At 40.1% G+C, this 22,961-nt stretch overlaps 2 protein-coding genes across 5 annotated transcripts; both read left to right on the forward strand.

The window, feature by feature from the left end:
* Positions 1-358: 358 nt before the first annotated feature.
* On the forward strand, positions 359-5,537 carry sp8b (sp8 transcription factor b). Of its 3 annotated transcripts, none has more exons than XM_051957289.1 (2): positions 359-524; positions 3,083-5,537. In XM_051957289.1, exon 2 carries the CDS (start codon positions 3,116-3,118, stop codon positions 4,418-4,420), a length of 1,305 nt encoding a protein of 434 aa, XP_051813249.1. In that variant the 5' UTR covers positions 359-524; positions 3,083-3,115; the 3' UTR covers positions 4,421-5,537. The 3 variants fall into 3 exon arrangements, with proteins under 3 accessions (XP_051813249.1, XP_022050215.1, XP_022050216.1); XM_022194523.2 differs by lacking the exon at positions 359-524 and adding an exon at positions 2,483-2,644; XM_022194524.2 differs by lacking the exon at positions 359-524 and adding an exon at positions 2,651-2,905.
* Positions 5,538-16,127: 10,590 nt separating this feature from the next.
* On the forward strand, positions 16,128-22,150 carry macc1 (MET transcriptional regulator MACC1). Of its 2 annotated transcripts, XM_022194521.2 has the most exons (5): positions 16,128-16,284; positions 17,613-17,735; positions 17,823-19,867; positions 19,960-20,148; positions 20,261-22,150. In XM_022194521.2, exons 2-5 carry the CDS (start codon positions 17,621-17,623, stop codon positions 20,462-20,464), a joined length of 2,553 nt encoding a protein of 850 aa, XP_022050213.1. In that variant the 5' UTR covers positions 16,128-16,284; positions 17,613-17,620; the 3' UTR covers positions 20,465-22,150. The 2 variants fall into 2 exon arrangements, with proteins under 2 accessions (XP_022050213.1, XP_022050212.1); XM_022194520.2 differs by lacking the exon at positions 16,128-16,284 and having other exon boundaries at positions 17,603-17,735.
* Positions 22,151-22,961: the final 811 nt, after the last annotated feature.

The following is a 22,961-nucleotide window of genomic DNA, read 5'->3' on the forward strand; positions in this document are numbered from 1 at the left end:
GGAGAGGTGTTGGTCCAAGAATACATTAGGCAATTTGATTTTGAAGTGGATTAAATATCTCTTGTGCCGTCTCCTGTCGGGGAGTTATCACACTGACCTCTGACATCAGTCTTGCTGGTATGATCACTTGGTAATTTGTCACCAGAGGCCAACATGTCCATTGCAGCTGCAATCGAACCCGTGCTCTCCAAATGCGTAAAATCACTTTTACGCATAACATCATGAATCCCCATCCCTTTAAAGAATAATAAAATGGGAAAAACAATCTTACTGCCAATTGTTTTGTATTAAAATATAAACTTTATTTGCACAATATTTATCTAATCATGTTAGGAGTGTTGGTGCATGAGGTGGAAACACGGGTCAGCGGAAAATGCTTCCCCAAGTTATTCCTAATTGAATTGCCAGTGTAACATTTATCTGGCAAGGTCCACAATCACAGCGGCAGCAGGAGATGTTGTGTTTTACTCTGCTGAGAGCAAACGTCGAGGGTCAATCAATGCACTGCGGAGCGGAGGAGCACGGTATGTAGGTTTTTATTTCTCCTCACATGTTTCCTATTTTCTCTCTCTCGCCTCTAACGCTGTTGCACAATAATCGCAGCTTGGTATGATTTTTCTGTAGCTCGCGTGATTGGTTAGTTTGACAGAAATAAAATAATGAATGAGCAGCAGCAGGTTGATTTCTCATCTCCAACGTCAATAAGCCAAATGGATGTGTGTGTTTCTATAAAAATCGGACTTTTAATAGATTTTTTACGATTGTGATAAATATTTTAAATGCGCATCGCCACGCTCGTTTTGGTTTAAAATAATTAAACTGACGCTTGTCGCCTGCAGTTTGGACACAAGCGTCAACACAACTTAAAATAGACACACATGTTTAATTCAAAGCAGAATAAATGCAATTCATTTGTTAGAATTGTCTCTAAATATTGCCAACTAAATAACACATATGCTGTAGGATTAATAATTAAAGGTGCAACAAAAAATCGCTGCATATATAATGTTGCTGCACCTGCTTCGGGGGCTTTTATACGGTGAAATATTGAGTGTAATTTTATTTTCACCCCCTTCATTTTTTACACGTGAAGGTAAAGCAGGGTAAATCCAAAAAAGCGGTTGTCCAATCCTAGAAACACAAGAATTAATCAGATAGTCCATCTATCACGCTGTGTAATAAAGGAAGCGACATGGGTTAGGCAGATGATGTGATGAATAATCCCTGGTCGTTTTAATTAACTTTTCCCTGTCCTGTAATGACCAAGCTGGTCAACAGACCCGGTCAATAAGCATGTTAATATCAAACAAATAAAACTGCGGATGATTAAAAACCTCCTGCGTTATTAAATTTGAAATTCAAATGAAATTTATGCTTCCAGTGCACACTGCATGCTAATAGCTCCAACAGAGACACACAGGGTTCAGCACGCGTTTTAGCCCACAAGTTCTTATTATGTAACATGAGCCTCCTCTATAGATTTTTAACAGAATGTCAGTGAGCAAAGTGATGAACTTATTCCATATAATCAGCTTATCATTTTATTTTCCAGCGCAGTCGCTCACTTTAATAAATAATTTCAGTTCAAACGTGGCACCAGCGTTATGCATGTTCCCAATAACCCCTAAAAAAAATCCCACATTTCTGCATTTCCAGGCAGTAAATCTTATAAAGTCAACTACATCGACCTCTCATCTTCTGTTTTAAACTAATACAACCCATAATAAAATGAATAATCTTCCCCCGGAATGCACCACGTCGCAGTTTTAATCAAAACTGTCAAGATAATTGAACACAATTACAGTAATGTGAAAGTTTGAGACGATGTAATATAGGTCCACCGGCAGAACAATGCAGCCTTTATATCTTGTATAATAGTTTGTGTATATTAACCTTCTTAAGAAGTTAAAACATGCAAAAGAAAATTATGTTTGAGGCAGAATAATTTACTCAGAAAAATATGGAGAGGTTCATGGAAGAATACACACCGAAAAACTTGGTGAAATCATTAAAAGCACAAATGCGCACGGGATAAACTTTTACGCACGAGTGTATTTGTGGGAAAGAACACGTATGGATGTTTTAGAGCTCCATAAGAGGTGTTAAAGACTTCTGAGAGTGTAGAAATACGCTTTTGGAGGAGTTTATTGCATCGTGTTGCGTTTTGGTGCTGGACTATGATTTGCCAGCCTTTTTTTCACTATTTATTTACCGCAGGTGCGCAGGTCATCACTCCTCTTTCCTTTAAATTTATGGAATGTGATGTTCTGTAAAATCTCAATACTAAGTGGCCCCCTAATTCCTCCTTCCTAATTCACTCTCATTTAACTTTACCTTCCTTCCGCTGTCTTTTCTTATGTGGGGGGCGGTGTGGGGGGTGGAGGAGGGTGGAGAGCTTGTCTGAAGGCGCTCTATTGATGACCTCACGGTAGTATGCGGCGGTGCGGCGGGACGGAGCCGCTGATTGGTCGCCCGTGTCACAGCGGCACTTCAAAGCCGGAGAGGAGCCTACAATTGTGGAAGAATGGGCGGAACACATCATTGTATTGCACACCTCTAAAAAAACAGTGCTCTGATTCATAAATATAAAAAGATCCTCTGAGGAGGGCAGTGTTTTTGTGTGATGGCAACTTCACTTCTAGGGGTGAGTCTAAAAGGACTTTCTTACTGGTTTAATTAGTTCTTGTCATTGTCCTGCCGAAGGGGGATTAAACTTACTGCGGGCGCAAAGTAGCAGCAAAGCCAGTGCGTTGGTTATATTTTCAACAAGCGCTTCGTGTGAGAAAAGCTCTGTTAGACGGGGACAGAAGTTTTGGTGCGCAAAAACACGCATGTTTTCCTTGGTGTCCTGTTTGGCATGCATTTGTAAGCGCCGTCTGTCGCATTTCACTCTCTGTTCGTCCAGGTAGGAAGTGATAATAATCTACTGTGATGATTTCCAGCACTTGAAAATAATATTAAAGTCATCTGCTAAACTGGGGAAACTACTTGAAGCTTCTCTTTCCAGCTGAAATTCTGTGCGTAATTAACCTGCAACTTGTTAGACTGAGCAGCCACTTACAGTTTTTCTTGTCCTTTTCAGGAGGAGCCGAGGTTAGGATCGACTCCTTTAGCCATGTTAGCTGCAACATGTAACAAAATAGGGAGTCCGAGCCCTTCACCCTCCACTATTTCGGATAATTCCTCGTCATTTGGAAAAGGCTTCCATCCGTGGAAAAGAGCCGCCGCGAGCAGCTGCAGCCTCGGATCCGGCCTGTCCGGCTTCGGGGTGTCCCGTAATGGATCTGGCATCTCGGACTCTTTCGGCACCAACAGCTCCAGCGGATCCAGTGCCTTTTCCCTCACGTCTGGTACTTCGTCTAGTTCCCACTTTGGAAACGATTATTCTGTTTTCCAAGCGTCCGTTTCGAGCAGCTCCCAAGAGCCCAGCCACCAGCCGGTTTTCATCTCCAAGGTGCACACCTCAGTGGACAGCTTGCAGGGCATCTATCCGAGGATGAGCGTTGCGCATCCGTACGAGTCCTGGTTCAAATCGTCTCATCCCGGTATCCCCACAGGAGAGGTCGGTACCACCGGAGCCTCTGCGTGGTGGGATGTGGGAGCGGGATGGATTGACGTTCAGAACCCTAACGGAGCAGCACTACAAACGTCCTTACATTCCGGTGGACTCCAGACCTCCTTGCACTCTCCTCTGGGCGGATATAATTCTGATTACTCGAGTTTAAGTCACTCTGCTTTCAGTACAAGTCCTTCTCCACACCTGTTGACAACCGGCCAGCACCTGATGGACGGTTTCAAACCGGTGTTATCCTCTTATCCGGACACGAGCCCCTCTCCGTTAGGCGGGGCAGGGGGGACCATGCTCTCCGGGGGTCCACCTGCGTCTTTAGCGGGGTCTCCGAGGTCATCTGCCAGGCGGTACTCGGGCAGAGCCACCTGCGACTGTCCAAACTGCCAGGAGGCGGAGAGACTGGGACCGGCGGGCGCCAGCCTCCGGAGAAAGGGTCTCCACAGCTGTCATATCCCCGGCTGTGGGAAGGTTTACGGGAAAACGTCTCACCTAAAGGCGCATTTGAGGTGGCACACCGGCGAGAGGCCGTTTGTGTGCAACTGGCTCTTTTGCGGGAAGAGATTCACTCGCTCCGACGAGCTCCAGCGACATTTACGCACGCACACCGGGGAGAAACGATTCGCTTGTCCGGTGTGCAACAAGAGATTTATGCGTAGCGATCACCTGAGTAAACATGTAAAAACTCACAGCGCCGGAGGATCCGCCGGCTCTGGCTCCGGGGGCAGCGGAGGCAAGAGAGGGAGTGATACCGACAGCGAGCACAGTGCACCAGGGAGCCCTCCGTGCCATTCCCCCGACCTGTTGCACCCACCCGAGTCAGCCCAGGGAGTGGGCATGAACGGCCTCTAAAACTGCATTTCAGTGAAGTAAATAAAACAAAACAAAAAAAACAACAACTGAAAAACAGCAAAGTGTTGTGACGGAATTGTCCGAGAGGACACGAGAGTGGGCATACTTTGGTGTATGCGCAATGCTTCATCTGAGTGTTGTCATTTAATGAGAAAAATAGGTTTCTTTGACCTTTTCCAAGTGTTTAAGACTACTAATTGCATCATTTCATAGCTGTACCATCAGAAACTTCTCATTAATCCATCTGCGGTGTGAAAGTGTAATCGAGTTCTTGTGTGGCACACTGGAGCAGTGAAACTTTCTGCAGGCCGTTCCTGAATAATGTTTTAATTCCCAGTACAAGACAGAAAACACTGCTGTGAAAAAATGCTGGGGCCTGCAAAAGTTGTGCTGTCATACATATTGTTCAAAACCAAACACTGGCACTTTATTATCGAGCAAGAGGAACTGTTTTTAGCCACTGTGGATGGACTGCTCGGTAGGAACAGATACCTGTAGATTATGGAGACACATGGGATGATTTTACACTGTATCTGTCTCATCCCATGAGCGGTTTGATAATGGCAGAGCAGCTGGAGGTTTATATCACATTACTGCTATTCAGTCCACAGCCTACACCTATGTGCGCAAAGTTTATAAGCAGGCCAGCCGAGGTTGCTTGACTTCGCTGCAAAAATGTGTTGTATATACTGAGAAATGTAGGTTAGAATAATTACAGACCAATGTAAAGGTGAGCAATGTTATTTGTCCAGGAGACGATTTTGTATAGGTATTTCTAGTTGTATATGGACTCTAGTAAATATTTGAAAATATACGGAAATGTACTTGGATTTTTTTTCTTCGACATGATATGAAATGTATTGTGGGGAGTTATATTTAACCACGAGTTTTTTCTTGTATTTAGGGGTCTATCATTAGGCGCACTTTGAATTTATTTGTAAGGTTTGGAAATCATTTACTGTTTACCCACTCATTTAATTTAAGTAAGCATGTTGTAAAGTGATTTTAATTTTACAATGATATTTCTTTTCCTCTCTCTCGCTCTCTCTCCCTCTCTCTCTATTCCGAGAATGGCTTTTTATGTGAGCCACTCAATAAAGTCAGTATGAATTCAGAAGCAGTTGATCGACTCAGTTTGTTTGGTTGTTGAGTCGATGAAACTGAAAGCCTGAAATTACAGCTTGTCTGGGATTTATTATTTTGTATTATTTTACGCATTTCACGTGTTTTTTTTTAATCATTAATGTGAAATATTGTGAAAAATGTGGAGTGTTTGTGTTCTCCGTGGTGGATTTTAGAGTTTTTTTTCAAACCAGGTTGGGTGGAAAAAGGCCTGCAGCAATATCAGGGCCTCTGTCAGAAATTAATTGAAGTTTAAATAATGAAATCACACAATTGACTGATTATAAAGACAGAGAAAGGGGTGCAGTGTGCGGATTGAAATTTAAAAGTCCATCTTGGTAGATTTGTGACTTTTTCTGTTGAGAAGGAAAATCTGAAACTTCTCCAACTTTGTCACATTGCTGCTTTATTATTGGTTAATTGCAGTGTGAGAAACATCGCACAATATTACGTCTAAAAAGATCAGACTGTAATTCTAAAATTTGTTCAGTATTATTGTACTTATTTTTTCCCACAAAATTCCAAAACCCTTTTATTACTTTTTGTTTCCAATCAAACTTTGCTTTACGCACAGCTGACACTCCCCCACTCGCTTTTTGAATTTTAAATGGTTGTGTCAAGTTAACAGAAATACACAGCAGGTTTACAAAATATAAATAAATGCTCACGTTATTCACAGGAGTCTGTAAATATTTAAATAGTGTAATTCGCATAATTTAACTTGTGTCTGTAATTCTGTGGCGATTCTTTTTTTTTCCTCCCCCCTCAGGCTGGGCTGAATTTCACTTGATCTCGAGTTGTTTAAAATTGCTTGACTCTTACTAAAATTCAAAAGCATAAGTATAGGCTTTCAGAAAGTAGCACAAGTGTGTTTGCTTTTATTCCGCATCAATTAAATGATCTTCATTTTATCACTCGCTTGGTAACAACGTTTAATTTAGACTCATTGTCCATTATCATAAACGTCTATCTTTCTTCCATTTAGCTGCAAAGATTTTGTATTTTTTGTTAGTGGAACTAATATTACAGAGAAAGGAATTTTTAAAATTTCTATTCACATATTGTTTCCTTGTTCTTTGGTTTCACGCCAAAATTACGCATCTGAACTGGGTTGAAAGTGTGCGCACTGGCACCACAGTCATCCTCTAAACTGAGCAACAAAAATGATGCACAGGTAAAACAGCACAACTAATTATTAATACAAATTATTATGACTTCTTGTGCTTTTAGTTTTCTTCGGTTCACTGCGAGGACTGAACTTAAGTCAGTATCCTGCTAACTTCTGCTCGGCGGCCCTTCATGTGCAGCTGTGTAGCGCCATCTAGCGCTTTTACGCACAACCAAGAGAAATTTAAAGACCAGCATTGATCCATTCTTGAGAACTTTATGTTTTGGGGGTTTCAGTATTATATTAACTGGGAGAATTCTGACTTATTTAACCGTTCAGTGGTGACTCAGTTTTGAATTTAACTGCTGGTGCAGCACAAAGAGGTTCAATTTAAAGCTTTGATTTCAACAAATGTCACTGCGGAGGTGTTACATGATGTCCAGCTTTCCTTATTTTGAGACATGTGCATCACTGAGGAAAACATAAGGTGATCACATGTTTCCCTGTAATGTTTCAGTGTTTGACAATCTGGAAGAAAAGTTTTACATGTCTTCCCGCGTCTCTGAAAATGCTTTTAATTCAACTGAAGCAAAATAAAAATGTAGGTATTTACAATCACTAAAGATGCATCAGTTAGCAGTAGATACATTAAGACGTGATTATTCTCTGTGTCCATCACCGACACAGTTTTTAAATGTTATGTTCAAAAAGTATCTATCTTTCTCTCTCTCTCTCACACACACACACACACACACACACACACGACGTACAGCTTCACACACATGCACACAAACAGAAAAATGAAATTGCAGCTTCACTGTTTTAGCAGTGTTATTTTAAGAGAGAAAATCCCACATGCCGAAATGCTTTTGTGAGGCAGCAAAAGCAAAAACTAACTTTCAGCAAAGTGCAAATGCACCGCTGTTTAATTTCACTCGGTTCCCACTGAACATGGTTTGATTCCACAGAATATTCTCTGGAACTGAACCACAGCAGAAAGAGTGCAAACAGAGAAAAAGAACACGAGGAGAGGAGGCTAAAGAGGAAGCCTCTTCCACAGACATCAAAGGCTATAACAGAAAAAGGAATTTGTAGAAGGTAGACTCCAAATATCTCTATTTAAACTCCTGTCTTGATTTTAAAAAATATGCAAAAGCTGAAACTCTCACAGGCCAAGAACAACCTGAAGTGGTTTGCAGCTTTCAGCTTTGCACTCCAACTACCACATTATATCACCCTTTTTTCCTTTTTTTTTTTTTTGCATTTGTGCTAGCTGCATGAATTTTGAAGCACACTGTTCAAAGGGGGGAAAAAGTCAAACACAAAAAGGACTTTGGGAAAATACACTTGGTTATCAATTCAAGTTCTCTCTCTAGAGTAGCCTAAGATTGAACATATGACGAGTTTGATTAAATTCATGTCAGGTATTTAAATATAGCTTTAAATAAAACAAGATTTTCTAATTCCAGGAAAGAATGAACCAAAAGCTGAATGAAAAAGACTAATAAGCAATCCTTAAAAATATGTTTAAGGTGAAATTAACCTGGACTTTGATTAATTGACAGAACATTATTTATCATAAACTGCTGTTAAAATGTGTGATGTGCAGCCGTGAACCCTCAAAAGCCAGAAAACAGCAGCCTTGACCATAATACACTGTAAACAGCCACAAACATGCAATAATTACATCTGAAAAGGCTCATTTCAGCCCAGTGTGTCGGAGTGCAATGCTCTGTGTTGTCATACCATTAGCACCTACCCAGACTGTTGTGGCATCACCTGGTCCTCGGAGGAAAGTCCCACCGCTGGCCTCGATTGAATTAAGCTGGCCTCAGGAAGTGAACGCATGCCAGGATGAGGAGGCTGAGCTGCCAACTGTGGATGAAGGCCACAACAACAGCAGCAGCAGCAGCAGCAGCTATGGTCAGAGCACACAATGTGTTGGCAGCCGGCTTTGATCCAGTCACCTAGAAAACAGGAGAGAAACAATATTATTCCAAACTGCTATTGGTGGTTTTCAGGTTCTGCTTAATAAGGTGAGCCACAGGCTTGACGGCGGCTTCATGGAAAAGCCAGCTCCTGTTGGTACAATGAGATACATTATATTTTAGTCGTACCAGTAAATCACAGTGTTGTCGCACCACCTCTCACCGGTGATGCCTCCACGGACAATTTTGTGGTTAGAAAACACCGCACCGCAATTGTCATCAAACCAACCAATCTCCTGGGAAAAAGGCAATTTGACAAGGCTCAGAGGTCAGTCAAAATAATTAACAGTAATTGCTGCGACACTGACAGGGCTGCCCTTATACAATGCCGTCAGCAATTTAGATCCGTGTACGTCACAGGTGGTGTTTCACCTGTCTGATCAGCAAGTGGAACTTCTACAGATTTAACCACAGTGTGACAAGCTCCACTGGTTTTCTACACTCACATCCCTGATATAATGGCATCATTGTGTGAGTCGACAGAATAAATGTCACTTTTCTGTGATTGAAAGTGAACTATGTAAAAACACCTTCAGCAAAAGAGAGACAGTGGCTGCTGAAACCAAAAGGAGGAAAACTTGACATGAAAAAAGACCCATAATCACATTTCATGCACACATAGTTCTTATGCTATATTGATTCATCCAAAGAATACAGCAAGAAAGTATAATCCATGCCAACCCATCATGAAGATTTAAATTAGCAGGCAAGATCTAAAAAATGTGACCTTTTTTTGCATCTGCGTGCCCAAATTGTTCACCAAAGCATTCCCTATAGAATTAATGAATAGCAATCAAACATGTAAAGTAATTTCATCACAAATTGTGCAACTTTAAGAACCTGTAGGCATGTACATTCCACCAGGCCACACTTAAAAATATCTATATAACGCATCATTTTAGATTTGTATTTTTACTTTTTAAAACAATCATCAAAAGCAGCCGAATAACAGATTTTGCTTCACTAAAAGCCGACAGTTCTTTCGGATACTTATTGAATTACTACGACTCTCAAAAAGAAAAAAAAAATGTCAATTCATTGTAACAATTGAAGAATTACATGTCATGTAGAGAAATGGCTCCCTCAAGTGGCACAATTATGTAAGCATCAAACTGTAATTCCTTGTAGAATTTTTATCATATTTAGGCCAAAAACCACATCGCAGATTAGAATTATATCTAAAATGTGTAGCTGTCTTATTCTTACTGGAGCTTGACGGCAATACAATTTACTATTCATGCCATAAAATCAAAATTGAGAGTAACAGTTGTCCTATTAAGCCAAAAATGTTTACTTTAAAAGAGACCATATTCCACATTTGTGTGGAAACCGGAGAAATGCTGCCAACAGTCAATATTGAGATGAAGTCTGGTTGGATCTTTCTTGTTCACAGGCATTATATACACACACAGGTAAGTCCAAAATGATTCATTACAATGTCAAATTTGGATTATGATGATTTTTTTACGAGGCCAGGAGGCTTCTTCTACATGGAAATGATAAATAAGTGACAAAAGACAAAGATATTCATAAGAAATAAGAATTATTTCAGCAATTTGTTATAGATTTTAACTGAAAATGCCATGACAAAATTACTCACATTGTCAGAAATTCTAATCACACACAAGCCCATGCAGCCCAATTTAATTGTACATGTATTTAACAGATGTGTTGACATATAAGTTCATAGAAGCTACAATGTAAAGAGGGTAACTATTCAGAAAACCTAAAATCCTACTGATAATCTACGCATGGTCGAAAAGGTCATATTAGTCAGCTCTTTCTTGTGACTCATAAAATACACGGACAGTATGTTATGTATCTAAAGGAGCCTTGATAAAGAAGTTCTCTGAGCCTTCTGTGCCTCATTCTGCACACCAAAACATCCAAATCACAAGATGTACTGAGAACAAAGATTGCACAGGGTTTGACTGTAAATAAAGCCTGTTAAGGTGATGAAACATGGTGTAGCGATGCAGCTAATGACAGAAGATGAGACTCAGGTGACAATCCAACTCTGAGGAGAACAATGATGCAAATTTCACTTTGAATGCTTTCTGTGACAGTTTTAGTTGACAGTGAGAACAGTTCAGTTCATTGTAGGTTACTGAATAAATCCATTAGTGGACTGATTCTGTTCATTTTTCCAGGTTACAATAATTTTGTAAAAAATAATAATATCCCCTGACATCATCACAAACATTTCACAAAATGCAGCTTCTATACCAGTCCAAATGGTCCCGGTCATTTCTACCATGTTTTAATACACCATAAATTGAGAACAACAGTACTTCTTTAGTCAGTTACTAATCAATGGCAGTGTATGGCTAAAATCAGAAAGCTTAGTGAGCTTGATTTAAGGTCTGTCACTGACAGAGAGTTGTCCAATGTGACTGCTAACAAAATGGAGTAAGGCCAAAAAGCCCTATCCAAGTGTTTCAAGAAGTACAAGGATTTTCACACTGTGTAAAATCTCAAAGAGGTGGTAGAAAGACTGAAGTGGGCCCTGCACTGGTAAAACTGGTAGTGGGGGACAGGAGAAATGCCAGGTTCACTCACAAAACCACCCTAACTCAAGCAATTCTGGTGCAAACATTTTAAGACAGACTCCAGCAGACTGTGAACAAGGCTGGTCTCCTTTTACTCACCTCAGTAAAGAAGAAAGCTTTTGGTCATCCGTCCTCAGGTCAAATGAGATGAAACTGGAGGTTTCTGGTGGCAGAAACAAAGTTTTGTTTCATGAAAGAAGGGAGAAAAATCCTTCCACAGTTCAAAAGGGGCCTGGAACAAATGCTAAAGCCATTAGCATGTTGTGCTAACAGTTCATACTACTGTGTCCTCATCAGAGTTAAAGTGGGCAAAGACAGATACATATTCAACCTAACCAGGTGTACAACTGTCAGTGGATAATTAGTTAAAATGATGAACCCAAAGGTGGAGTAGCAGTATCTGTTTTTGTTTTTTTGTTTGTTTGTTTGTTTGGTTTTTTTTTTTTTTGCTCTGACTGTGGCGACACCCACCTTGGATTCATCATCCAATAGATTTGAAATCCTGTTCAACCAACTATCCAATGACAACTGTACATCTGGTTTAGACTGAGTATATTGCCGTTGTCCACTTTAAAGGCATTATGGAGGATGTTTTTGTTGTTTAATTTGTCTGATTCACATAAAATGAATATACTGACCTTCAGTGGACTTGCATGTATGGTTTCTAAAAGAATTTAAAAAAAAAAAAAAAAAAACTGTGGACATGGCAGGACCTGAAAAACATCAGCCAATCAACGCGCTCGGACCGAGGCGTTTGGTTTGCTCCCTTTCCTGTCAATCAAAAATCTTCCGGCCTAGTTACGTAGATTATGTACGCCTTGCTCATCTTTTTTGACATAATGGCAGAGAAAGATCCAGGGGGATCCAAAAGAAAGGCATTTTTTGAGGTCAGAGAAAATAAAAGACAACTGGATTCCGAGAATGCAAAAACAAAAGTGATTATTGGCGAGTCATTTGGGCGATGGCGTCAGCTCAAGCAACAAATGGACCTAAAGACAGATGCCTTGGTTGCTAAATTCCTTCTGGACAGGTAAAATGTATTATTGTATTATACTGCGGCTGTAGGCATTTTCACGAGTCCTACGCAAGTTTCTGGAGGGGGGCGTTTCTTCATAAATGTTAAGAGGGGGGAGGTTGTATGTGCGCATGCGCATGCTACGTTCATAGTCGTAGGAAATTAAATCTCCTCTAATGCCTTTAACTCAGACAAAGACACAACAGTGTTGAAATGTTAATTGGTTGCACATTTAAAGACTCTGAAATAATCACAAAAAGGTCCATTTTGTACACTAAAAATTTGTGTTTTTAATTTAGGAAGTGCAAATTTCGTCTATATTTTGCTGGAAAATACATGAACAACCTGTTTCTACTATAAACAGGAGGTCAATTCCACCCCAAGATAACCATCCTAACAGTCAAACATGATCACCATTTTGGAGCAGCTCAGACAGAATCCAGGCCTCAATCCCACTGAGAATCTGTGGAGTAATCCAAAGACCAGAGTGAAGGAAAGGAAGCCTTAAACCCCAGAGAGCTGGACATTCACACAAAGAGAAACAAAATCCCAATGGAGACATACAGGATGGCTTTTAACATTTAAAAGAGCTATCTCTGCGGTGGCAAATTAAGGCTTAGCGACTGAAAACTGAGAAAGGTAATAATCACTTTGGACGGATCCGTTTTGGTAAAAATGTGAAAAAAAACAGATACCGAAAGTTTATTATTAACCTCTTTAACACAACATTTTATCATCGTTACCACCTGTTTGTGTCATTTTCACCCAAGAGAAACCTACTGGTCAAATAAAAATGGACAAAAAAAATCTAAAGTTAGCATGGGTTTGAACCATTTTTGTAACCACACATTGCACGTACAAACATCTATACACTTTGGTTGCATTGTTATCGACAAGCATGCTTTTGAGTCAGACTTTACCCTGAAAAATAGGATTAATTATAGTTACAATAAAACCATCTTTCAATTGGTAAAAGGCATTTTGACTTGTCTTTACAGGAAAATCAAAGTTATACTAATTTTACTCAAGATGGCTTCACTCCATCAACCCCAGGAGTTTAAACTTAGCTCTCCTAAAAGGAATGCAGTCCTCTATAAGGTCATCAATAACATCTGTGTTCCTCCTGCTATGACAAGCAAAAGTGTCTACCATATGAAAACATCTAACACATTCACAATGGCAGAAAGAGTCCCTGTTAATTACAATGTGGCAGAGAGCCAGTGAGCACAATACAGGGACCATGCAACTGAAGCAGCTGAATGGAAGCAGCCTTTTGTTCATTTTATCGTTTATGTCTGAGCTTTTCTTTCTCTAAAATGCAAAACAACAGTCTGGCAGAATGTGCTCACAGATATGTTTCCTGTTTCTCGTACAGTACCTCGGTGTTGATAGTGAAATTATTGCATCTGTGTTGTCCTGGAATGCGGACACGATGCAGATTTTGATAACAATGTCTGCGCAGTAGCCACAGAATATGTGCAAGTGCAACAACACAGGAGTGAATATAGCTTTCTAAACAGGTTTGACAACACGCTACTGTAGTGGGGGATGCTGATTAGTAACAACATAACCGCATGCTAATGCAGCCAGTGAGAATATTTCCCTCAAAATGTATAATCTGCTCAAGAGTGCTTAGTTGCATTCCTTCAGGACGGCTAGTGGATAAAAGGTCTTACATCCAGAGAAACACTGGAGCTGGTCTGAAGGGATATTTCAGCTTTAACTTGAATATTCATCTGCAAAGATAACAGATGGAATACAAAGAATGGGCCTTTCTCAAAGGGAGAAATTAAGTTCTAATTCTGCACACATTTTGGCACATATCAAGCAGCATAACTGATATAAAGTATAGAAACAAAGTCTATATAGGACCAATGCACCAACCCTGAAAACAGGCGTGCCCAATAGTTTATTTTCTTCTTAAGAGACAGTATTCAGATCATACACGAGGGTTGGAACTCAGGTTTGCACATAAGAGCCCAGGAAAACTACAGTGTGGATTAGACTGGCTCTAAACACAATGAGGTGGATTAATCAAAGAGCAGACCAAATGAGGGGGTTAGAAGCAGACTGGTCCAACCTACAAAAAATCCAAAGTAAGTTTTGTATCATTTCTGTCATAATTTATGGTCTAGATTTTAGTGGCAAAGTGGTCTAACCCACAACCCAAATATTGCGTTACAGTGGCGCTTCAAATGGTAGATCATTCTTGAAGACACAAAACTTTGAACCCCTTTTTTCTCAAAAAGTAGAGAAACTGGGTTAGACCGCTCTGCCTCCAAACCCTTCAAATAAACTACAAATCATAGTTTCTTCAGCATAAAGAAATTCCACCTTCACCTTCTGCCTTCCTTTCTCTCTGCAGGTACTGACTGCTCCAGACAAAATGGTGACTTCCTGGCTAGAAATCCACTTCCTTCAACTTCCTCCTACAAAGTGGGTTCCTTTTTGTTGCATCATCCTGGTCCATTCTGGAGTTTAAATCACGCCAAACCAGGGTACAACTCTTTACCATCACCATTTAATCTCCTTTGTACAGGTGGTACTCTTGAAGCAGGTCAGCTTCTGTCCTCTCTGCTTCTCTTTGCTTCATGCAGATCAGGCTCTTTGTTGTTTCTATTGTTCTGGCCTTTATGGAGGAGGGCAAGAGATGGGTTCATCTCAGTAATTGACTCCAAATAGCTGGCAGCTGGGCAAGAAGGGTAACAACCAAAATTGTAATGTCTATCAATGCAAATGGAGAATTGCAGAAGCTACAATTTAGGATATATATGTTGAACATCTGCCTCTGGGTTTAAACTCCAGTGTGAATGGGTCAGTCAGGCTTTTTCTGGTATCTATGTTGTAATGCTCATCACATATTTTATATCTATTACACAGTGAATATTGAAGCGATGCTATCAGCAAAATCTGTCATAGTAATCTGAAATATGTGCACAATGTTCAAGATAAGAAATCAATGTTTATATAAAAAAACATTCTTTGATCTTGTAAAACTTGGTGCACATCTCTTGGGAATTCAAGAGTTTTTAGACTCCTCCTAAATCTTTTTTTTTTTTTTGTCGTCCGAGCAGAGATTTGCAAGATTATCTGTGGAGGGATTCCAGTTTTGCTTGCTTTGTGAAGTTCGATAACAAGACGCACATCCTAGGTATTTTGAATATGCTTTGTTGTCCAAGGTCTGCTGATTCACACAAAAGGTTGCAACATTAGAAGTGCACGATGTGGATGTTTTCCTCCTCTGATCCTTTCTGTGCCGTATTTCACCACACTGTGAGCAGCTGAATTTTTTTTCCACTCTCAGATATTGTTCTCTTCATGCAGGCATCACAAGAACCATATTGATCCTGGTCAGTGAGATAACATAGCTTGTGTCCTTGATGAGATTAAGTTCCGTTAACCTTTAAGTTCATTCTCGCTTTGATCTGCAATCACTCAAAACAGCAGTGATAATGGCAGAGTAAAATCGGTAAATTCCAGCAACTGGTAATAAAATCAGTATCAAAGCAACAGGTAATACTATTTTATATGGATTTTTTAAATTATTAATCTTTATAGCTTATTAATGCACTTTAAGAGCCTTACAAGCACTGTTCCTCTTATGCCAAAATTTCAAAAGTTTTACTGCTGGTGGCCTACCTCAGTATTAAAATATGCCTTCACTAATTTCCAAACCTGTAAATTAATCTTATTTATTGTCTGTCCCCTTATACTATTTGCCTGATATCATGTTTATATAGCCTTTGTATCCTGCTTATCACCAAACTCCTGACTCCTGTCGAAACCGCAGGTATCACTCGGTTTCAGGTGTTGTAAGCCTCGTGCGTAAACACAGCGTTGCATCCTGGGAGTCGTAGTTTCTACAAGTAAGAGGCCACTCCCTCCTTGCAGGGCTTCTGTGCTTATTCAAACTTCCAGTCCCGAAATGCTCCGTGGCTCAGAGCAAACAGGGTAAAGCGCTGTAACGTGAGGAGGCGAGCCTGTGGAGCGACGCCCTGCTGAAGAAGTTGTAAATGATAGTGGATTGGCCTCTTTTGCTGCCAAACGCGCCGGAGATATTCTACAAACATCTCATGCTGACGGTGAGATCAATGTTTGTTGTCTTTGTGTTGTAAATGTTGGTTTTTCACCTGGATTTCATCAGTCGGAAGTAACAGATGTGCTTTATTGACATGTAAATACCAGTATACACCTGTCCTGACGCCTAACTGGCTTTTGGATAAAAGTGAAGCAGGAGCTGAGGGATTGTGTGTCTGAATCTGTGCTGCTCAGAGGTTCCTGCGCTGTTTGGATTATTAATGAATGTAAGATTTGTTTGACGCACTTAAAACTAAAACAAAATATACAAAAAATATCACTAGTTTACTACTAGAATTGTTCATTTAATTTTTAGAAGATATATCATGTGAATAAGAACAATGCATAGGAAGTAAACCTACCATGCAGTATTTTATCAGAATAGACGGTTTTTACTGTCAGTAGTACAGTGCCACTGCTCTTTGATCCTAGCAAAAAGCCCTGGGAGGACTGACTACTGTGTCATAGGCTTGACAAGACCAACCTGTTTTTGTGCACTGGTGTAAGAAACCACATTATTAATGACTGACTCACTGTGACAAGTCTTGAATGGGTAGTGTCATTTTACGCAAACAAGTGGCAGACTGAAGAGTTCAGCTCTTTATTCCACAGTTTGGAACAGTTTCCCGTAGCAGACAGAAGCACTGCAGAAACCCTGAGTCCCGTTGTGTCTGGAAGAAACAATTTAGAACGGTATCTTCACTTGCACAACGTTTACCGTATTGTGCAGGTAGTGGCTGCTATCATCCGTCACAGTATTTCTAAATCCATGTGTGCTTATAGATTAAGTTAAGCTCAGAATGATCCATGCTTATGATGGCTTTTGGTTTATAGTGATATTTATGTTGGACTAATAGGTTTGTCAGGCTGAGAATGACACAAACAAGTGAAAAAGGATAGTAAAACATTGTGCTACAGATGGTAATGATAAATTTGAATGGTTTCTGTCTCTTTTTTGTTGTTGTTTTAAAAAAAGAGTGATGTCCAAAAGTATTTATACCTGTAGAATTTTTGTTTATATATAAAATGCAGCTTCTATACCATGTCAAATGGTTGTGGTAGTTCCTATCATGTTCTAGTTCTAACATATTATAAAGTAAAAACAGCTTATTCGTACTTGTTTGGTCAGTTTCTCATCAATTGCGAGTCATGGCATAAACCAAAGAGCTCAGTGAGCCTGCAGTTATTGTCCATCACTGAAAGAGAGTTGCTGTAAGAATTGCTAGTAAGGCTAATAGTTTAAGAAGTAATGTAAAGTAAGGAATTGGTGTTTTTGACAAAAGTAATAGAGACAAGGTAAGAAATTACAATAATGCAGGTTTTATGTTTACAGATGAAAATATGGCAGCTGGAAGAACCAGGTCCTTCCGTCGTGTTGGGAGCCTCATGCGGAGTAAATCTGAGGGGACACTGATTGATCTGGGTGATGGTGCCTCAACCAGTGACAACTTGAACAGTAAAAACTTTAATTTCAAACATAGGCATCATGACCTCTCAATCAGAAAGACTATTGATGTCCTAAACAAACTCTCATTTTTTGCAGGTGGATACGTTCCAGGAATTACACCGAACTCAAACTGGCCACTCCTAAGCCCAGAAGTCTCACATTCATCTCAAACAAAAAATCCCTTTTGGAACAAACTGTCCACATCAAACCCTTTCTTAGATGACATTGTACACAACAGCACAGACAAACATATCTTTGACACGACGGATGCAAAACAGGACAACAAAAAACACCCGGATACAAATAACGATGATGCCACCAGTACATCTTCAGATGAAGGCAATGTGGGGGACTTTTTGGAAAAGAAAGTGGGCAACAGATCTGGGAGGTGGAGAAGTGCTTCAGACATCCTGGAAAATCTAGAGAGAAAGGTGCCAAAACGAGAGAACAGCTTCCAACCACCCGGACCGGTGCTCAACCCGGATTTTGAGTGGCTAAAGAATGACAGAGAGGCCTATAAGATGGCCTGGCTGAGCCATCGGCAGCTAACCCGCTCATGTCTGGACTTAAATCTGATAAGCCAGAGTCCTGGGTGGGCTCAGACCCAGGCCACTAACTTTCAGGTTATCCACAAGATCGGACACAGTGGAGGCTCATTGCAGATACCGGAATCCGAAATTAGCATCCATATCCCAGCAGGTCACGTTCCTCTGGGAGAAGTCCAGGAAGTTACACTGAAGGCGATGCTGGACCCTCCTCCTGGACTCAACAACAACTACGTGACGACCATGAGCCCTCTGATTGAGGTAGTTCTGAGCAACATCAACACAAAAGAGTGTTTGTCTCTGGAAGTGAAGCTGTCAGGACAGGTGAAGGATGAACCTCTAAGCCAAGTGATGACCACTGTGTTCGGACTCGTGTCGAACAAAAGAGAGGGACCTTACGTCAAAATGAACAACTGTTACATTTACAAGAACATGATGCAGATGAAGCTTCAGCACCTCAAGACGCATTTTTACATGATTGCTGTCGCGGAGGCCTCTGCCCTGCAGCCTCCTGCTACATCAGTCTGGGATTACCTTGACCGGCACATCACTGTGGCAGTTTATGGCCCCAGGTACATCCATCCATCATTCAAGGTTGTAATAGTTGTCTGCTGTCAAGAGGACGTTCCACCAAAGCTTCCATTTTCAGATATCTGCAGAGGCAACAAAAGCCTGCCTCCTCTTGTACTGCAGCTTTGGGGAAAACACAGATTTAAACTAGACAAACTGAACGACTTGCATGTTGGAGTCGGCATCGCAGGCTCGATGTTTAAAATCCAACCTGAGGACAAACTGAAAGAAGTGAGGCAAAGCCAGCTCAAAATAGGGACAGTGTTGCATCTACCGGTTGCTTTGTCTTCTTCTGGTAACACAGAAATGACTCCTTTTAAATTAGATATACATGTGAAGGAATCAAACACTTCGACTGTTGCACATTTCCAGGTGCCTTCCCCTCCTGCGGCGCCCATCAGATCAGAAAAGCGAGTGCCAAAGCAGATAGAAAGGAAGATTGAAATGGCAAGAACAATGCCCATTCCTGAGGAAAGTGTTCCCGATGCACCCAATTTCAAAGACAGAGCTGTGAACCTGCAGTGGTATGGTGTAGCCCTGAAGTCAGTCCTCCGTCAGCCACGAGTAGAATACCTTCTGGAGTACTTCAAGGGTGACACAGTGGCTCTCCTTTCCAGAGAGACAGTCAGGTCAGTAGGTAACTCCAAAGTAAAGGAGTGGTATATCGGATTCCTCAGAGGAAGGACAGGTTTGGTTCACTGTAAAAACGTCAAACTCATCACCAGAGACCAGGTGATTGACTTCACTGGCATTAAGGTCACCACAGCGGTTCTTTTGGACAACATGACGCTGCCTTTCAACAAGCTCACTTACATGTACTCAGCCATCCAGACTTTGGTCACCGAACACATAACCAGCTGGAAAAGTTTTGCGGATGCTTTAGGGTACAGAAACTTGTCTGTGGATACAATGACTCGGAGGTACGCTGAAACTGAGGCCGACAAGGTGGCCTGTGTTCTGGAAAAGCTGAAGGAGGACTGCCACACCGACAGGACCAGAAGAAAGTTCCTGCATGAGCTCATGGTGGTAAGTAGAAACAAGAAACTTAAAACAATGGACATGTATCTATGTGCTTTTGGTTCTTTTTTGTTACAGCTAATTTGTGTATCATTTTCAAGGGTTTGCTGAAGATCGACTCCAAGAATCTTGTAGCCCGCCTCATTCAGAACACCGTCATCCTCTCCACTGCGGTGGAGCTTGGAGTTCGATGGCGAGAGCTTGCTGAGAAGATGGGAAAACTCTCCAGTGCTCAGATAGCCAGCTATGAAGCGCCACATCGAGGGAAGAATGGCGAAATCGGCCCTCAGGTCAGTTTAACAGAAGTTTATTCTTTGGTACAGCAAGTAATGATGGAATTTCTAACATGCAGGGTATTTTATTGTACAGTACCATCAATAGCTTTGTGCTGTTGTGTTGCAGTCAATGTGGAAGCCAGCCTATGACTTCCTCTACTCCTGGAGTCTGCGTTATGGAGACAGTTACAGGGACATGATCCAGGATCTGCACCTGATCCTGGACAAAATGAAAAACCCGGCCACCAGACAGTGGAGGCACCTGACCGGTGCGCTAATCACAGTGAACTGCCTTGATATTTTCCAAGCTTCTGCTTACCCAAAACCTTAAACCCTTTGCTAATGCACTTGAGCGAATAACCCTCTGAACTCCAAACCAATGAGTGGCTCTTTTGAAAAATTGCCAAAATTACACCATTTATCTGAGCCAGAAACTGTTGGATTTTCAACTTTCTGATGGCCGTTGAACTTATCTGTGATGGGACATTCTGTAGGAAACTTTACATTTATGTTGTTTTAACAGAGGTACAGGACTTTATATTACAGGGGAAAAAAAGAGTCAACAAGTACAAATGTGACAACCCCAAAACAGTTTGAGGTTCAGAGGGTTAGGAACAGCCTTTCTGCTTCTGGGGAAACAAAACGGCAATCTTGGTTAGAGCAATAATGTCTAAATGAACATGCTACCCACCTTTCTCTGTTGTCTAGTCTACATAAGCATTAGAAGCAATATTTTTGGGGGATTCAATCAGTTACATGCACTGTATGTTCTCACAGTTAGTGAGGTGTGAAAGAAAGCTACGTCTTTATATCTGTGCAAATGTGATGTTGCCATTTTTATTTTGTTAGATCATTTTCATTCACACGGTTAAGAGGTCACTTATACTGAAGTTACATCAGCTATACTGTAGAGCTGCAATTCATTTTAAAATAATCTGCAACTATTTTTTATAGTGATGAATCACTTTGAATATTTTTTTTAGGGAAAAAAAAAATCTAAATTCCATGATTCCAGCTTCTTAAATGTGAATATTTTGTAGTTTATTTCCTTGTCTATCATGATAAACTGAATATCTTTTGGGTTGTGGACCAAACAAGATGTTTGTTATTGTGAGTTTCAATGTTTTCTGACATTTTATGAACCAAACTTGCAAATTGATTATTCAAGATAATAAATTACAGCTTTATTGGCAATAAAATGAATTTATATATTAATTAATAATTATTAATTGCAGTCCTGCTGTCCTGTGTCTGAATAATCTCATCTGATGCACAGACATTTGTTTTAAACTTTTATTCCACTGTCCTTTCACAGAAAGCTAATATTACACAACTCAGACTCTTCTTTATTTTTTGAATCATTTTGCCCATAGATGTGCATTTCTTTAAAATCATAGATTTACATACATTGATTTATGTGTCTCATTAATTATTTAAAATATTAGATTTAAGAAAAAAAAAGAATCGACAGCATCGTTTTGGCTTCTGTGTACACTCGTGGTTTATCAGTGTGATTTTTTTTTTTTTTTAGATACAGTTTTCTGTAACGTACTGTCAGCAACTACCTGAAGAGTCAGGACTCTGATTAATGTGAACAGTGTGCTTAAAAATCTCAAGGGTTGCAGTACTGACAGTCCATTTATCTTTGTCATTTGCTGAAGTTTGTGCGCTGAAAGTGAAAATGTTCTACCAAAGTGAAAGTTTCCGGATGCCAGTAAACAAACGAGAAAGAAGCTACTATGAAGCACATGTGTCATAAACTGTTTTTATTTGAAATGTTAGTGCTATTTTTATACCGTAATGTCATGTTTTAGAGATGCACAAAGTAGATATTTTAATGAGGCCAGCACTGTAATCATATATTCACTGTTATAATATTGTGAAATGGAAGCCTCAGTGTTTGGAGTGGTGCCATGTGCAGTGCCTTCAGTCACTGAAACCTCAGATGATTGATATATTTGATACTCTGTTTTAAAAGTGTTGCAGGAGATATGAATAAATATAAACCGTGACACTATTTTGATCATTTTGTCCTTTGTACATTTTTAGGTTCTAGTAAAAAAATAAAATAAAAGGAAAATGCAGTATCACATAGGAAACTCAACTGACTGCTTTTGCGTTTTTCAGTCGTAGTAAACTGAAATCAAACCATCAAAACAAATGGCTTTTCCCTTAAGTGTTTTCCATTGATTTTCTGTGCCTGTTTGCTTTTCCCTGCACTGTTTGTTTAAGCTAGTTTCAGTTGAAAGCATTGTGTGCCGTTTCTCTATCAAACAGAGAGCACAGACTGCTGAACGGACTTTAGTTTGGCACCGCGGGAAAAGTAAATCAAAAGGGGGAAAACGGTATCAGGCAACAGAGTGGACTGATTCAATCTTCAAGCTGAGTGACTGTGTGAAGTTGCATTTCAGAGTTTTGTGTAAAGACTGATAAAACATCAGTGTAACTTTGCATTGTGGGACTTACAGGAGATCAAAAAGGACAAACATGGAATATATGATGACTAATAATCGTAACAGGTGACATGTGTGACATTGTTTGCACATCATTCTAATAACCAATACGACAAGTAAAGACATTGTTTTTGCCTGATATTTGTCTTCCAACATGATTTCTTTCATACAAGTGAAAATAAAATATTAAAAATAAGCCCATAGGTGTGTAATTTACTGCATTTCTTCTTTCAGCATCTGTAGATTTCAAATATAATACACATCTTTAAATGCAGTTTTCTCAAAATGAGATTTTTCACAGAGTTAAACACAGCTTTCCAGTTTCTTCAATGTTGTGACAGTTTTTAGTGAGGAATTTGTTCATATATTATTCAA

Source organism: Acanthochromis polyacanthus, chromosome 12 (assembly GCF_021347895.1).
Source record: "Acanthochromis polyacanthus isolate Apoly-LR-REF ecotype Palm Island chromosome 12, KAUST_Apoly_ChrSc, whole genome shotgun sequence".
Classification (NCBI taxonomy): Eukaryota; Metazoa; Chordata; class Actinopteri; family Pomacentridae; genus Acanthochromis; species Acanthochromis polyacanthus.